The sequence below is a fragment of the Microcaecilia unicolor genome, chromosome 12 (assembly GCF_901765095.1).
Source record: "Microcaecilia unicolor chromosome 12, aMicUni1.1, whole genome shotgun sequence".
NCBI classification, from domain to species: domain Eukaryota; kingdom Metazoa; phylum Chordata; class Amphibia; order Gymnophiona; family Siphonopidae; genus Microcaecilia; species Microcaecilia unicolor.
The window spans coordinates 21,925,953-21,944,359 of record NC_044042.1 but is presented as its reverse complement, the minus strand read 5'-3'; the positions used below and the strand labels follow the sequence as shown (position 1 = coordinate 21,944,359).

At 43.4% G+C, this 18,407-nt stretch overlaps 1 protein-coding gene across 1 annotated transcript in view; it reads left to right on the top strand.

The window, feature by feature from the left end:
• UHRF1BP1 (UHRF1 binding protein 1) overlaps window positions 1-18,407 on the top strand; it is a 100,672-nt gene that overhangs the window by 37,804 nt on the left and 44,461 nt on the right. Inside the window, exons 3-10 of the mRNA XM_030220453.1 lie at window positions 1,183-1,221; window positions 4,357-4,448; window positions 8,872-9,061; window positions 9,382-9,522; window positions 11,602-11,772; window positions 13,282-13,459; window positions 15,217-15,303; window positions 16,776-16,943. Of these exons, the coding sequence (XP_030076313.1) occupies window positions 1,183-1,221; window positions 4,357-4,448; window positions 8,872-9,061; window positions 9,382-9,522; window positions 11,602-11,772; window positions 13,282-13,459; window positions 15,217-15,303; window positions 16,776-16,943 (1,066 nt within the window). The remainder of the gene's footprint in view (window positions 1-1,182; window positions 1,222-4,356; window positions 4,449-8,871; window positions 9,062-9,381; window positions 9,523-11,601; window positions 11,773-13,281; window positions 13,460-15,216; window positions 15,304-16,775; window positions 16,944-18,407) is intronic.

The window sequence follows — 18,407 nt, the reverse complement described above, 5'->3', positions numbered from 1 at the left end:
CATCTGGGCCTAAGTCTTAAGAAGTTACATCATCTGCTGCAGGGATGCAATTTAAACCCTGTTATGGAAGCTGGTCCTTTTCTTCCAGCTATTGGATGGATCTTCACTGGTACTGTGGTATGATGTAGCTTCCAGGACATACTTCAGAGAACTGAAGGATAAAAGGAAAAAAGACAGAGAGGCTCAGCAGCCAAATAGTTTGAGCTACCTGAGAAGTGATTAAATGAATCATTTAAAAACACCTGTCTTATTGCCTTTATTTACAAAGCAGAAATTAAGACATTAAAACTTGCTGGCTCATGGTTGTTTCTTGGGTGGGGATTGGAAAAAAGGTATTTCATAATCAAAATAACAGTGGCAGTCAATCAGTTAACAGCTTCAGGCAGTGACTGTCCTCAGCCACAGTAAAATTTGCATATGTACAGCTCTTTCCTATCCGTACATGATCTGATCCAAAGGGTTTTTACAGATCCAAGCATTAAAAATGCAGCAACCCTTGGGATTGACTGAAGAGGGTGTCACTTACACTGCACCTCAAGAAAAGATGGAAATTTACTTAGCTAGCTTACTGTTCCTCACATCTACAGTGTTTCTTTGGTCTCAAACAGTGATTGGGGGGGTGGGGAAGAAGGTTATGTAAAATAACTCTTCATTTAGAGGGCAATGGAAGCTTTTTGCTTTGTTTTTCTCCATCCTTAGTGTCATGAAAATCCTTTGTTGTGCACTGTGCAGTTCATTTTACTGGTATTATTAAGATATGTTCCAGAGTGGAGGAGGAGAAGGAGAGGACGCATAGCCTTGGTTTCTCTCAGAAAAATTACCTGCAGCAAAAGCTAGCATAGTTCTCTGCAGATAAGGGGGTCTTTTGTTAAGGTGCGCTAGCGTTTTTAGCGCACGCTAATGATTAGGATGTGCTAAACGCTAGAGATGCCCATAGGAATATATGGGTGTCTCTAGCATCTAGCGAATCCTAATCATTAGCACACGCTACAAACGCTAGCGCACCTTAGTTGAAAGACCCCCATAATTTCTTAGGGATCAATAATCAAGGCAAACCCACCCACCTAGTTCTGCTTGGTGCAAACCTTGTGAATAAAATGTGCTAATGTGGGATTTGCAGCAATGCAGATAATTTGATTATTGTTTCTTTAATATCTCAAATGTGTTCGCTTCTGTTTTCAGATTCAGTGGACAAAGTTGAAGACTCATCCCATTTGCTTGGTAATGTTTCCTTTTGCCCATTTTGATTTTTTTTTTTCTGCCTTACACAATCCTTTTATTTTTTAAAAGTCCTCTCCAAAGTTTTCTGCCTTTATTGTTTTTCTACTGCTTTCAGTACTCCTGAGGGGCTGTACTTGGTCCCCGAGGGAGGGGGTGATTGTTTTGCATCAAAAGAACATTTTGTTAGCAGAGTGGGAGAGTACCGAACAACAAGTTTACTTTGCAGAGGTTTTGCAAACCTTTCCTTTACTGGATCTTGTTTGTCTGTAATAAGGGGCTGCCAGGCATTGAGGTTTCTTCTCTGTATCTTTCTTTGAGCGTTGCAGGATTCAGAAGTTGTTGGCAGTGAAGGCTGGAGAAGAGGGTAATAATAGTAGCAACTGTCATTTTCATGTATTTATTTATTTATTTGGATTTTTGCTCACACCTTTTTCAGTATTAGCTCAAGGTGAGTTACATTCAGGTACTCTGGATATTTCTCAGTCCCAGGAGGGCTCACAATCTAAGTTTGTACCTGAGGCAATGGAGGGTTAAGTGCCCAAGATCACAAGGAGCAGCAGTGGGATTTGAACTGGCCACCTCTGGATTGCAAGACTGGTGCTCTAACCAATAGGCTACTCCTCCACTAGCAACATTCCATGTAGAAGCCTGCCCTTGCAGATCAGCAATGCGGCCGCGCAGGCTTCTGTTTCTGTGAGTCTGACGTACGTCAGACTCACAGAAACAGAAGCCTGCGCAGCTGTGCACTGATCTGCAAGGGCAGGCTTCTACATGGAATGTTGCTAGTGGAATAGCAACATTCATTCCATGTAGAATCTCAACTAGTAGCAACATTCCAGAATCTCCAATAGTAGCAACAGGAACATTCCATGTAGAATCTCAAATATTTATTTAGATTTTGCTCACACCTTTTTCAGTATTAGCTCAAGGTGAGTTACATTCAGGTACTCTGGATATTTCTCTGTCCCAGGAGGGCTCACAATCTAAGTCTGTACCTGAGGCAATGGAGGGTTAAGTGACTTGCCCAAGATAAGGAGCAGTGGTGGGATTTGAACTGGCCACCTCTGGATGTCAAGACCAGTGCTTTAACCATTAGGCCACTCCTCCACTCCATATAACACCTTTCAGCTAAGCCATATTTGATTTGATTTAAGATTTCTGCCTTTTGCTCCACAAAGCATACAAGGTGAATTACAGTACAAGTTTCAAAGCATAAAACCAAAATGGGTAATCAGCTTAAATGTTAATCCCACCCCAACATCCTCTCCCCATTCATGAACATACATATCTCAGCATCTCTTATCCACTCCCTTAAATTCCCTCTCATTTTTCAAAAAAGAAAAAGAAATCTCATATTCAGTATTTTCCAGAATCGCACTTAGTTGCCAATTTTTTTTTTTAAATTCCTAGGACAAACTATTCTTCCAGGCAGGAACTACTCCTGAACATGGTCTGTTTTAAGTCCTCAGGGTCCTGTACGTGCCATATTAAGTGCCTGACTTGATGTCAAATTTCACATTGTATTTTATCTAGGAAATAAACTGGGCCAATTGCATGAAATACCTGAAATGTTGTACTTAAATTTTAAACTTTATTCGTAGGAACCAGGGAGCAGTGTAAAGCACCTAGTAACTGCTTTCCTGTTTTCTCTGTAGCCTGTTCAATAGATATTTTCAGAGCTCCACATATCTAGTGTTGCATCAATCAAGTGACTTAAAACTGCTGATTGTAATGTCCTAAAATCTTGCTGCCTTAAAAATGACCTCACGTGCTGCACCATACACAACTGTAACCCTAGTTTCCTCCCCAATCAGTACTTCTAATGTTAAGGCTGAATTTAAAGTAATACATGAACTCTTCACCTGCTCCACAAAAGGAATTCTCACCCCATCAAGGCTCAGTTCAGCCCCCAAAACTGGCATCAAGTCCAGGCTCACCCAAAGGATTTCTCTGTTTTTTGATTGTTAGTTGTAGATAGTTCATTTCTAGCCTCCCATGTCCTTCCTTTCAATGGATGTTTAAACTGCTCAACTTATATCCTTAGATTTTTTTTCCTAGAATAAACATCTGAATATTGCCTGCATAAATACAGTGCTGAGCACTGTGGACCTCTGCCCCCCCCCCCCCCCCCCCCCCCCGACACATGTTCCTGAGCATCTGAACACCAAAAATTGTCCTCCACCACAAAAAAAAAAATCTTTCCACCAAAGATGAGCATAGTAACATAGTAGATGACAGCAGAAAAAGACCTGCACGGTCCATCCAGTCTGCCCAACAAGATATCTCATATGTGCCACTTTTTGTGTATACCTTACCTTGACACTGTACCTGTCTTTCTCAGGGCACAGACCGTACAAGTCTGCCCAGCACTATCCCCGCCCCCCCCAACCACCAGCCCCGTCTCCCACCACCGGCTCTGGCACAGACCGTATAAGTCTGCCCAGCACTATCCCCGCCTCCCAACCACCAGTCCCGCCTCCCACCACCAGCTCTGGCACAGACCGTATAAGTCTGCCCAGCACTATCCCTACCTCCCACCACCGGCTCTGGCACAGACCGTATAAGTCTGCCCAGCACTAACCACCGCAGTAAAGTAGGTTCTTAAACTCCTGTTTAACACACCTTATGCAGCAAGATATGGCAGATTTTATCAAATGCAGGATGGCAGATTGAGTACCAGAAGAACTGTCTCTCCTCAATTGAGCACTCTTATCCAACAATGCGCAACCACTCTCTGTACTAAACCCAGTATAGAAACCAGATTTTTGCCTCATCCAGGCCTTGCAGTACGTCAAGATTTTGCTATCAATGGCAAATTTGAAACTTGTAACGCTTTACGGATATTTCTTCGCAAGCATAGACGTAGCTATTTTTATGGAGGAAAAGCATAGTTATCAGTTTTGATGCCTAATCTACATGACCACAGAGGGATAAGAGAGAACACAATGTTAGCCAGTTGCTAGTGGGTAAGCTGGGTCATAGATAATTAAAGTGATATGTCCATGCTCACAAATAGTTGATTTCAGCCCTGAGATTGTAATTGGGGCATGAGGGGCTATAGAACAGAATTGTCATAGAAAGATGGTATATGCATTCATAAATGCCTGGCTCTCTGTTCTTTCTTTGTATTCACAGTACCTGGATAAGGTGGAGGTAGAGATGAGAACATGCGAGGAGCCCCGGCCACCCAATGGGCAGTCTCCCATAGCCCTTGCTGCAGGGCAGAGGTCATTTGTTATTCTTTTCTTCTCTTCCTCTGAGTTTCGGCATTATACAGCCCCATGATGTGTGATTGCTGTTTTAATCTTCACATCATTTTATTCTGCTGCTAAATATATTGTAAAGCACAACTTTAAAAAAAAAAAAGGAGTTTTAAGAAACACTATTAAATATAATACCAACAAAACAAAAAAAATAGTGAAAGCAAGACTATTCCAAAACCTGCCCATAATGGAGTGTAATTTATGATAAAACCAATACCGACTATCGTGAGAGGAATTTCAGAAGTACTGAATAAGGACTTTATTATGAGTTATTAGCAAGCTCATTTTCAAAGCACTTAGCCTCCCAAAGTTCCATAGAAACCTATGGAACTTAGCCTCCCAAAGTGCTTTGAAAATATGCCTCTAGGTCTCTTTTGGGCTATCTCATGTCTCAACCTTAATTCACCATTTCTTCAATCGTCTATTCCTCTCATAAACTAATTTTATATATCACAATCTTTTAGTGAAACTGTTCTTGTAAAAATACTGTAAGTGATCAAAAAACAGCACTTAGCTTAATACATGTGAACAGCTGTCCAAACATAAGTACATAAGTAATGCCACACTGGGAAAAGACCAAGGGTCCATCGAGCCCAGCATCCTGTCCACGACAGCGGCCAATCCAGGCCAAGGGCACCTGGTGAGCTGCCCAAACGTACAAACATTCTATACATGCGGTATCTTTTTATTTATTTATTTATTCAAATTATTACCCAGTATTACACTTGAACAGAAAAGGTACCACATCTAGAATTTTTTTTTTTTTATTTATATTTATTCATTTTCATTAAATAACAAGCTATTACACTTGACAGGAAATTCAGAAAAGAAAAAATTACAATAACAGCAGTTTAAAAGCAAACATAACAATTTCTTCTTTAGACCACTAACTCAGGAGGTGGGCGTAAAGAAAAAAGAAGACTTCTTAAATCAAAAGTATCGGTTCCTGAGGAAATTTGCTTAACACACTTTCTCGGTCTCATCAAAACATATTATACCATCATAGTGGAAAATGACATTAACCAACTTTCTTTATGGTTATAAATTCTTTCAATTGTTCCGGTTGAAAAAAGATATATTTCAAACCAGTATATTTAATGACACATTTACATGGGTAGTTCAAATAAAAGGAGGCTCCCAGTTGTAACACTTCAGATCTCATAGAAAGAAAAAGTTTCCTTCTTTCTTGTGTTTGTTTGGTTATATCTGGGTACATCCATACCATTTTCCCCCGGAACATAACATGCATCTTTTTAAAGTACATACGTTTTACTGCGTCTAGGTCTTGTTGAAACACAAAGGACACTATTAAAGTAGTTCTTGCTGAATCAGCTGTTAAAGATGTTTCTAGTATCTCAGATATATTTAATTGTTCCTCTGGTGCCTCTGATGGTACGGCTTGAAGGGTATTATCCACAAATTTTTTTTGTATATATATAATATATTTTGTTCAATGGTGGAAAAGAGTCTGGGGTAAAATTTAATACTTCTGAAAGATATGTTTTAAAGGCTTCCTGTGGATTGATTCCAAACTCCTGAGGAAAATTCAAGAAACGTAAATTCAACCTACGGTTATAGTTTTCTATTTGTTCAAGTCGACGGTGGATTATATTATTATCCTTAATTACCGAGGCTGATACTCCTTGCAACTGAGAAATATCATCTCTAACAGCCTTAAATTGTTCAGCCGTTTCCTGGTTAGAAGTATTTATGCAAAGTTTTAAGAGAATTCTTTTTACAAAAAAAAGAAATTGGGGGTAGTCGAAATCAGAATAGGTATACTCAAGTCCTCAATTGGTGATCCAAGATTAACAATGTGGAGTAATACAACAAAAGAAATTTAAGGAAATTATTGAGCTTGTCTACACAAAAGTGCCATTACTCATATTAAGCTCCTATATGTTAATATCAATCTTAACTTATATCATCCTATAGATCCTTTGGTTACAGAAATCTGTAAGTTGTGAAGATTCGAAAACACATACTTGACCAACTGGTAACAGATAATACATTTACAAGGGTAGCGTAAATAGAAGGTACAGTGGTGGAAATAAGTATTTGATCCCTTGCTGATTTTGTAAGTTTGCCCCACTGACAAAGACATGAGCAGCCCATAATTGAAGGGTAGGTTATTGGTAACAGTGAGAGATAGCACATCACAATTAAATCCGGAAAATCACATTGTGGAAAGTATATGAATTTATTTGCATTCTGCAGAGGGAAATAAGTATTTAATCCCTCTGGCAAACAAGACCTAATACTTGGTGGCAAAACCCTTGTTGGCAAGCACAGCGGTCAGACGTCTTCTGTAGTTGATGATGAGGTTTGCACACATGTCAGGAGGAATTTTGGTCCACTCCTCTTTGCAGATCATCTCTAAATCATTAAGAGTTCTGGGCTGTCGCTTGGCAACTCGCAGCTTCAGCTCCCTCCATAAGTTTTCAATGGGATTAAGGTCTGGTGACTGGCTAGGCCACTCCATGACCCTAATGTGCTTCTTCCTGAGCCACTCCTTTGTTGCCTTGGCTGTATGTTTTGGGTCATTGTCGTGCTGGAAGACCCATCCACGACCCATTTTTAAGGCCCTGGCGGAGGGAAGGAGGTTGTCACTCAGAATTGTACGGTACATGGCCCCATCCATTCTCCCATTGATGCGGTGAAGTAGTCCTGTGCCCTTAGCAGAGAAACACCCCCAAAACATAACATTTCCACCTCCATGCTTGACAGTGGGGACGGTGTTCTTTGGGTCATAGGCAGCATTTCTCTTCCTCCAAACACGGCGAGTTGAGTTCATGCCAAAGAGCTCAATTTTTGTCTCATCTGACCACAGCACCTTCTCCCAATCACTCTCGGCATCATCCAGGTGTTCACTGGCAAACTTCAGACGGGCCGTCACATGTGCCTTCCGGAGCAGGGGGACCTTGCGGGCACTGCAGGATTGCAATCCGTTATGTCGTAATGTGTTACCAATGGTTTTCGTGGTGACAGTGGTCCCAGCTGCCTTGAGATCATTGACAAGTTCCCCCCTTGTAGTTGTAGGCTGATTTCTAACCTTCCTCATGATCAAGGATACCCCACGAGGTGAGATTTTGCGTGGAGCCCCAGATCTTTGTCGATTGACAGTCATTTTGTACTTCTTCCATTTTCTTACTATGGCACCAACAGTTGTCTCCTTCTCGCCCAGCGTCTTACTGATGGTTTTGTAGCCCATTCCAGCCTTGTGCAGGTGTATGATCTTGTCCCTGACATCCTTAGACAGCTCCTTGCTCTTGGCCATTTTGTAGAGGTTAGAGTCTGACTGATTCACTGAGTCTGTGGACAGGTGTCTTTCATACAGGTGACCATTGCCGACAGCTGTCTGTCATGCAGGTAACGAGTTGATTTGGAGCATCTACCTGGTCTGTAGGGGCCAGATCTCTTACTGGTTGGTGGGGGATCAAATACTTATTTCCCTCTGCAGAATGCAAATAAATTCATATACTTTCCACAATGTGATTTCCGGATTTAATTTGTGATGTGCTATCTCTCACTGTTACCAATAACCTACCCTTCAATTATGGGCTGCTCATGTCTTTGTCAGTGGGCAAACTTACAAAATCAGCAAGGGATCAAATACTTATTTCCACCACTGTAGCTCCCAGCTGGAGCACACCTGGTTTTAATAACAAACATTGCGCTTTTTTTGAGTCTCCAAACATGCGGTATCTTGACTTGATTCTCACAGTTAATAGTTATTGCAGGCACTCGGCCATAACGGTTGTCCAAACAGCATTTTGGCAGGACACTCCTGCCTGCTTCTGGAATCTTAAAGCATTCAAAATACCGTTGCTTAACACCAATCTCACATAGACTTGACTCAAAAATACACATGACATGCAGAAATGTTGTTTGGACAACCGTTATGGCGGAGTGCCTGCTAACTGTGAGCTTCAATTCGAGATACTGCATGTTTGGACGGCTGTTCACATGTATTAAGCTAAGTGCTGTTTTTTTTTATCACTTAAAGTATTTTTACAAGGACAGTTTTATTAAAAGATTGTGATGTATAAAATTAGCTTGAGAGGAATAGACAAGTAAAGAAATGGTGACTTAGGGTTGAGGCCTGAAATGGAATGGCTCATAAGAGACCTAATAACCCATAATAAGTCCTTATTCAGTACCTCTGATATTCTTCTCATTATATTCAGTATTGGTTTATGATAAATTACACTCCATTTTGGGCAGAATTTAGAATACAGTCTTGCTTCCACTATTTTTTTTTTTGTTGGCTAAAAATATTGTAGCATTCTTAGGTTTTCAATATTTAGTAGTAACTCAAAGTGAGTTACATTCAGGTACACTATAGGTTTTCCCCCTCATTTTAATCCTGGTTCCTCTGTATTTACAGTGAGTACGGCTTTGCAGAGAAGGTGGTGGAGGGAATGTTTATAGTTGTGAATTCTATCACAATAAAGGTCCATGCCAGGGCCTTCCATGCCTCCTTTGAGTTGTGGCAGCTTCAGGGATACAGTGTGAACCCCAACTGGCAGCAGAGTGACCTGAGGTTCACCCGTATAACAGACCGTCAGAGAGGTGAGGTATGTACCTGCATTACTATTTATGTACACAGACAAAAGTGGCTATGGCAAGCTGCTTGGCCACGATGTATAAACACAAAGAAAGCCACTTATACTCTGTCTAAAAATATCCATTTTATTACTTCAGTGCCTTGAAAATTCACAAAAACCTTCTAGTAAATCTGAAAAACTGCTGAACTCCACAGTTCTGTGGTCCTCAATTCAGTGCCCAGGGTGTGCAGTCTCCACCAGCCACTGTGGCATCGTTTTTGAAGTGGTGTAGTGCCTAATGAATTCCCTTTCACTGAAGTCCCTTCTTTGTTTTTTTTTCCCCTTGGAAGGTTTTGACATTCAAGGAGTTGACTTGGCAGACCCTTCGTATTGAGGCTGATGCCACAGACAGCGGAGATCAGGATGCAATAAGCACTCCTCTGAGACTAATCACCAATCAGGGCAGGATCCAGATCACTTTAAAAAGGAGGGTAAGTGTCTCCTACCTTTCTGGATCTGTCAATAGGAGCAATAGCTTTCTTTGCAGCCTGGTACCATTGATGCCAACCAGAACTTCTGAACTGTGATTTTCCTTTCTAACTGAAGGAGTGGTTTTACAGGCAGTTTTGCTGCATTGTGGTGTTGAATCATGGAGTTGGTTGCACAAATTAACCTCCACACATTAGTGAAAAGGGCTAATCTCCCAAGTGATATTCCAATAGCTATAGCAGTGATGGCGAACCTATGGCACGCATGCCAGAGAGGGCACGCAAAGCCCTCTCCCTTGGCACGCGCGCCGTCGCCATCGCTGGTCCGCCCACTCTCCCTCCCAGTTCGGCCTTCCTCCCGCCCTCCCTCCAACCCAACGAGCAACAGCCCGCCCGCCCGTCCTCCCTCCTTCCTTCCCTCCCTCCCAGCACCAGGAACCCCCCTCCTCCTAAAATTTAAAAAGCGTACCTCCTCAGTCGGGGTTAAGGCGGCGTGCGTCGGCAGCGGCAGCGAAGCGCCTGTGCTTCGCTCGACGCGCCTTCGGCCTTCCCTGTCTCTCAAGCTCTGGTCCTGCCTATGGGCGGGACCAGAGCTTGAGAGACAGGGAAGGCCGAAGGTGTGTCGAGCGAAACACAGGCGCTTCGCTGCCGACGCACGCCGCCTTAACCCCAACTGAGGAGGTACGCTTTTTAAATTTTAGGAGGAGGGGGGTTCCTGGTGCTGGGAGGGAGGACGGGCGGGCGGGCGGCCTAATGCTCGTTGGGTTGGAGGGAGGGCGGGAGGCCGGCCTGGTGCTGTCTGTGTGCTGCTGGATGGGAGGGAGACCTGATGGTGGGTGCTGGGTGGGAGGGAGGCCTGCTGCTGCGTGCTGGGTGGGAGGGAGAACTGATGGTGGGTGCTGGGTGGAAGGGAGGCCTGCTGCGTGCTGGGTAGGAGGGAAGCCTGATGATGGGTGCTGGGTGGGAGGGAGGCCTGGTGCTGGGTGCTGCCTGGTGCTGGGAGGTAGGACAGGTGGGTGAGGAGGGCTGCTGGACATTTGTGGCTGGAGGGGAGAGGATGGTTGCTGGACATGGATGGAGGGCAAGAAATGAAGAAGAAAGGAGGAAAGTAAAGAAATCAATGGAAAGGAAGCCCTGGAAACGGAGTTAAGAGAACAGATAGAGAGCAGCAGAATCAGCGACTAGAACTGATATGGATAGAAAAACAAAATCACCAGACAACAAAGATAGGAAAAATCATTTTATTTTCATTTTAGTGTTTGGAATATGTCGAACTGGAGAATTTACATCTGCTGTCTTATTTTGCACTGGGCATACTGGAGCTGTAACAGTTTACAGAAATGATTTATAATGGAAGAAAATCATGTTATTTTTTTCTCCTACACTAGCATAATATTTTCAATGATGTCTGTTTATATGCGCCATGGCTGGTGTAAGGGGTGTGGCTATCGTAGGGGTGGAGTCATATGTGGTGACCCCGCCCATAATGAGTACCGGCACTTTACGATAAATAATTCGGTTTTGGGTTGCTGTTTGGGCACTCGGTCTCTAAAAGGTTCGCCATCACTGAGCTATAGCCTCGAGGAAAACAGTACTTGAGGTATTTTCCACTAGCTGTATGGGGGAATCCATACTGAGGGATATCTTACTGCCTGTAGGTCTTGGTGAATTTGTTTGAGAGATCTTCCACTGCCTGTGGGTTTGAATGAATTGCTCACTAGCTGCTGATCGAGTGATATAATGGAGGATCATGGTCCTTACCTTTTCCCTGTATCCACAAAGTCTCTCCAGGCTCGCTTCACTCCTTGATTTTATCTTCCTCCCCGGCTTTTTTTATTCTCCACTCTCAAGCCTCTATATACATCTTGTGATGCTATAGTTTTTCCAGTCTTTTGATTTTCAGCTATTCACATCTTCATTTAATATTGTTAGTTTGCTTATCATTCCACTTCTAAGTGGCAAACATTCACTGATAACAAGAAAAATAATCAAGTAACAGCAAATTATGCTGAAATGGAATGAAACATTTCTCATGGCAAGTTGCATTATTTTGGAGGGGTTTGTTTTTGTTTGTTATTTTAGATGAAGGACTGCGACGTGGTGGCAACAAAGCTGATGTTTCTCCTTGATGACCTGCTGTGGGTCCTGACTGATTTGCAGCTCAAAGCCATGATGAAATATGCCAAGTCCCTAAGTGAAGTCATGGAGAAATCAGCACAGCAAAGGAAGAGCATGGCACCTGAACCTGTGCAGGTAAATGGCAGGTGATAGTATTTCTGGCTGTAGATAATGATTTCATCAATTACATTTAATTCCCCTATTTAACAAGCCACGTTGGTATCTAAATTTTGTTGACAACACAACACTCTGTGGTTTGTTTTCATTATACATAGGGGTTGGGATGAGCAATTTTGAATAGCCTGTTTTCAACATATACTTTGTGTGCTTTGCCAGTTTTTAAAAGGAAATACATTTAAAAATTAACAGCCACAAAATATGTGTGTGAAAGTTGCCTATATTCTTTGCACATGCTATGTATGTAAGCAGTCAAGTAGAAGAGCAGAATAGCCACACATACGTTTGAAAATTGAATTTCCTTAGCATCCCTCCAGGCCAGTCCAATGCATGGGTTTTATGCTCTCCTGCCATCAGATGGAGAATGAGTGACTGGATGACTTCGTAAGTATCCTGTTCAACCAGTAGACAGTAATTCTCAGTCTCCAGCAGATGGTGAGTAGCATCCTATGTAACCTGGATGCTTGGTCTTTTAGGCCAGGTCTAGAGGGCCCTCTAAGAGCCAGAAAAAGGAGGGGGGGCTGTAGTGTTAGAAGTCAGGATTGACTGGGCTGCTGTAGAAGATCCTTGGGGTGTTTAAACCCAGCTGTCCTGGTCCCAACCTCAAGATACGATCTTCATTCATGGGCTCTGGGTGTGTTTTGCCTCAGTCCCCATCTCCTACTCCTGTCACACCAGGGGCAGCTGGCTGGTTTTAAAATATTAATAATAATAAAAATAGAGCACTGAACTAAATCTTCCTGCCTTAAGTTTGTGAGCTGCAGCAGCCAGGGCAGTTCACTCTTGAGTGCAGGAGGGAGCAGAGGAGGATGGAAAGCTTTCAACCTTCAGGCCTGTAGCAAGTTGTCAGGCTGCCAGAACAGAATGAGCGTGGCTGGAATTACTCGGTGTTGGGACACTACCAGATGGTGCTGACCACAGGAGGAACCTGTGGAAGGCCGTGTCAGAGTGATTCTCATGGTCAGCAGAGCTGATGCATCTGCTAAGGTAGGCCCACATTTGGAGGAGGCAGTCGGCAGTTGATGTTCTGAGGAGTTTCCCATCCCAACAGAAGACCCAGTTTTGATGGCAAACACTGCTATGTTGAGAAAAGTGGCAGAAGACTTGGTTAAGGAGGTGCCCAGATTAGCTGTATCAGTAGTTTTGTGAGATTTTTCAGTGATGAGATGGGGGCTGGGGAAGGGACAGGGATGGTGTGGGATGAGTTCTATAATATTGTAGGTGTGTTTCTAAGGATTTTGTTGCCATATCTATGTGTGTATGTTGATTAATCGATCAATAAAAATGAAAAATTGTAAAAAAAAAAAAAAGAAAGGGGTAAAAGGGGAGATTGTTAAGGTTAAGTTTCTGTTTTGAGGATAAGCAGAACCTTAAATTGATGATCTAAAGGGTGTGCAAATAATTCTCAAACTTATTTTCTGTGCTGATAGATCTGCAGAAATTCTCTCCTGGTCTGTCTTTTTGTAGATTACCCCATCTGCATCCAGTGCCCAGCAGTCCTGGTCCCAGGCGTTCTCAGGCAGCCAGAGCACCAGTACCATTGGCCAGTACTTTGAGAAGTATGACATGAAGGAGCCATCCTACCACCTGCTCATCTCACGGCTGGATTTGCACATATGTGATGACAGCCAGACCCGGGAGTCAGGTATATGGGATAAGGTGGTGGAGATTTGTAACCACGACTTGGGGAGGAGGACTTCCTAACCATTAATAGAAGATGGAAAATATGAATCTGTGAAAGATATTTTGGATCAGTTCTTTTCTCTGAATAAAAGCAGTCTCAGTGTGAGCACTTTTTTGGGTCTAAAGAGCTTTCTAGAAAAAGCTTCTGAGCATTCACAGGATGGAATGCAAATGGAACCAGACGAACTGCCACCCAGTTTTGAAATTTCAGTTTTATGTTTAAACGTTTTTATTGGCATTGCAGTAACACAAACATTGTCATACAGGTTCTGCATATAACGTCCATCCAACCTCAATCTAAATATACAGCAATTGCTAACTAACATACAGCATTTATGAATTTAATGCCAACATTTATTCCCCCATCAAATGTACCTATCCTCCCCCCGCCCTCTCCCATTATACACTCCCTTAACCCCCCTTTTTACCCCAGACCTGCAAAAACCATTGAGTAACAGCCCGTGGAGTTCACCCTGTATTTAAAAGTAAACTACGGCCTCTATGACTTAGACTTTGCAAATAAGGGCCCCAAACAGCCAAAAATGTGACCCTCTTTTTCTGCAAGAACCTAGATTCTCCCGCCTCCCAAGACACTAGCTGATGTAACTGGTTTCTCCAGTGCCAGTATGCCGGAGGATCCTTGACTGTCCAGTACTGTAAGATACATTTCCTGGCCAGTAAGCTCATCTTACGAAGCATTAATGTTTCAAAGCGATTCCGCCCTCTAAAGGACCCCGGAATGTCTAAAATCAATTGTTCAGCTGTCCCCAGGATTCGCAGCCCCAACCGCACCTCCCAAAAACCTCGAACTTGTGTCCAGAACCTTTTCAATATTGGGCAACTCCAAAACATATGCAGCATTGTGCCAGGATATCTTCCACATTTAAGACAGTCGGGGCTGCGAGTTCCTCCCATATGTGCTAGTTGAGCCGTAGTTACATATCCCCTATGAATACACCGATAGGCACATTCTCTCAAACGAGCATCTGATACTAACAGGGGTATTCGTGCAATTGATTTAGTGATGTCCCATGATGACACTACAACTCCCAATTCCTTTTCCCAAGCACTCCTCAGCTGCCTGTAGTCCCTGGGGGGCCGCCATCCTGATATTGTTTTATGAAGCAGGGATATTGTGAGCTCGCCCTCGCCAAAAGAGTGAAAAACTTCTCGTACCCTTTCCCCCAACCGAGTTCTCAGAGGATCTCCCGGTAAAGAAGTGATATAGTGTCGCTTTTCTTCCCCTTGCCAGTCCATGGGTTCTTCACCACACCCACCGCTCAGGTGCTCCTCATCTCCCTGATTGGGTAGGCTCAGAACCTCTTCCCTTAGCCTAGTTCTCTGTGACAGGTTTTCCCAATTCCCCCCTCTTGTCCTTCTCCTAGCAACCTCTGGGGCTGTTGGGAATGGAAGGCCCTGTTTCTATGGTATGTCCTACTCAGGGGCCGTTGGGAGTTGTAGTTTTTCCCTTTCCTCCATTCTTCAGGGGAAAAAGAACCCCCTCTCTTTCTCTCTCCAGCCTCCTCCTTCCCCCTTGCGCTTTCATTCTCCCTCTCTCCCTCGCCTCCTCATATTCCTTACAAGTTCCTCATCCTGTAGCTCCTTTGTGTGTATCAAAGACCTGTGGTATGCTGCTGTAGGTATATTCCTTCTTCTGCTGATGTGTTTTTGTTTCAAGTGGCAAACCAGCTGCTGTTATTTTTGTTCTTTCTCTTTTAGGTGCTGCACGACATGGGGTGACTGGAGGAGCCATGCAGTTAACTTTTAGGAAGATAGCATTTGATTATTATCCTTTTCACTGGGCAGGTATGGGGATCGCTCTTAGTTATTTGGATAAGAATGAGAAACATTGGAGGTGAAAGGGGGTTTGGAGATTAGCGATGGAAGGAGGGAAAGGTCTAGAGCAGGTGAAACCCGAACAGAGGTGGCACAGCACTTCTGCGAGAGCGGTCCCAAGTGCCGTTATCAAGATATTTAATGAGCACAAAGCAAGAAATACTGTACTGGCCAGACATTTAAGCAGAATCAACTTGGTACATCTAAAGCAGCTAATAAGCTCAGTGCCAGAAAATAATGTATGTGTCAGAGTAGTAGAATGAAATACTTTGATTTTCCCATTAAAAACAAACATTATGGCGTAACTAACTATTCATGCGTAAGAGAGCCTACACCCATCTCCCTACCCAAAGGAAGTATGCCTGTTTCTACAGTGAGTGGTGGTCTTGGTACAGTCGCAGAACACGTTAAGAGAAATATCCTAGCAGGATAACTGACATGTCAAAAAAAGGTGTCTCTTTTTTTTTAAAGGCATGTGCCTTTTATAAAATAGGATCTTACAATGACCCCCAAGTAGCTTCCCAGATTCTTATGCACAAATTTATACCTGCTCTGAAGAAGATGTAAGTGTGTGCATGCATTACAGCTGTGCCTCAGCTCCACCCCCAAATGTCAATATGCAGATTGTGTGATGGTACACAGGCTGTCATCTGCATTCGTACTTACATGAGTGCGTATTTTTGCAGTTTCATAACTGCCATTTTCTACAGGTAAAGTATGCTTTATAATATCACCCCTAGTATATACATCTTGTTTGCATTGCTGGATGAGCATTGCAGATGTGTTTTTGCTGCTAAGATACTGGCACTGTTAAATGCTCTGTTATGGTACTGAGAAACTGCAAAACAGCAAAAGTAGAGGCTGACAAATGCGCAAACCAATAGGGAGATAATCTCAAAAACCAGTTTATTCAGAATATTCATATCAATATCAAGGACCCGACACGGTCCGTGTTTCGGCGCCAAAGCGCCTGCCTCAGGGGTCACAATCAACTTTCTCTGAGAAGAAGCTGATAGGCTTGAATTCCTTAATGTGTGCAAGTTAATCCACAGAGAGAACATGGTGTTTGCTGATCGGTTGGCTGTTCTTTTGTTCTCTCTGTGGATTAACTTGCATACATAAAGGAATTCAAGCCTATCAGCTTCTTCTCAGAGAAAGTTGATTGTGAACCCTGAGGCAGGTGCTTTGGCGCCGAAACACGGACCGTGTCGGGTCCTTGATATTGATGTGAATATTCTGAATAAACTGGTTTTTGAGATTATCTCCCTATTGGTTTGCGCATTTGTCAGCCTCTACTTTTGCTGTTTTGCTTTGACTTTCCGTGGAGGCTCCTTGGATTTACTAACAGAGAAACTATCAGGAGCGAGAAGTTTAGCAAGGCCAGCAGATAGACTGGATGGTTTGCAGGATAATAAGTGACTGTTTCCTTCTGTGTGTTACAGGAGACAACTGTAAGCACTGGGTGCGACACTGCCAGGCCATGGAGACCCGGGCACATTGGGCCACTGAGTTGATGAATGAATTTCAGAACAAAATAGAGAATTTGTTGGAAGCAATGGGATCTGCCTCAAAGACCCCAGCGAGGGAATCCACACTGAAAAAGAGGCCAGGTATTGAAGACAGGCTGTTAGGGAAGTAAGATTATATTCAGTCACTCAACCAGGATGTTTCTTGCTATTTTTTTTCACCTTTCTTAACCTTTTTCTTTCCTTTATACATCAAGTTTAACTTTGGAAGAGATAGGATGGAACAGTTGGTATGCTAGAAATGGTATGGAAATAAAAACGGTAACGGAATTCAAACATGCGTGGGATAAGCATAAAGGAATCCTGTGCCGAAGGAATGGATCCTCAGGAGCTTAGTCAAGATCGGGAGGCGGGGCTGGTGGTTGGGAGGCGGGGATAGGGCTGGGCAGACTTATACGGTCTGTACCAGAGCCGGTGGTGGGAAGCGGGACTGGTGGTTGGGAGGCGGGGATAGTGCTGGACAGACTTGTACGGTCTGTGCCAGAGCCGGTGGTTGGGAGGCAGGGCTGGTGGTGGGGAGGTGAGGATAGTGCTGGGCAGACTTATACGGTCTGTGCCTGTGCCAGAGCCGGTGATTGGGAGGTGGGGCTGGTGGTTGGGAGGCGGGGATAGTGCGGGGCAGACTTATGCGGTCTGTGCCCTGAAGAGCACAGGTACAAATCAAGGTAGGGTATACACGGAAAGCAGCAAATATGAGTTGTCTTGTTGGGCAGACTGGGTGGACCGTGCAGATCTTTTTCTGCCGTCATCTACTATGTTATTCTCTTTCAGTACTTGTTGCTACTCCAGACCTTCGATAATATTTTCCAGGTGTGCAGCCATGTAGCTACACAACGGCTATGATGTTTCTAGCCCTCTAGTTATCTTTGTGGTTTCTCCCAACCCTGTACCCCCCCTAACCTTAATCATGGTGGTTTTGCTTCCATTAAAGGACCTTTCCCTGCCATTCTTCCAGCAACAGTTTATTCCCATGTGCACTCTCTATTAAGAATAAAGAAAAGTGCCATCTTTTAGTGTTGTTGGCTAAGGTAACCTGCGTTCAAAGTCTGTTCATCGGGGCTAACAGGATGCAGATGCATCATGGAGGTGATTCCGTCAGGCCTTGGAGAAGGGAAGGAAGGATGGTTCAGGAGTGGTACTGAACGGTAAATGGCCCATTATAACCCTCAGATGAATTGAATGAAGGTCTTGGGGTAGATCTCTGTGAAAGTCGTATCACTGGTTATGGATGGTGGTATCGTTATGATTTTTATATTGCTATTTTATGGTATAAAATTTGGCATTGGGTAGTTTTGTTTACCTGAAATTATGGTATATAAGAAAGAGGTGAAATGAAATATAATTTGAGAAATTGCATTTGCTAACTGAGGAGCAGAAAATGCAAACCCATGCTCTCAGGGTAGGTTCCTTGCTCAGAGGATTTACAAATAGGTTTCAAATCCTGTTTCCCCGTACGTAGTTTCCCACTATTCCAAAACTTGTGGGATAGTTGTGTCCATCGACAAGCAGGTGAAAAAGATGCTGCTGTGAAGGGCTAAAAGAGGTAGA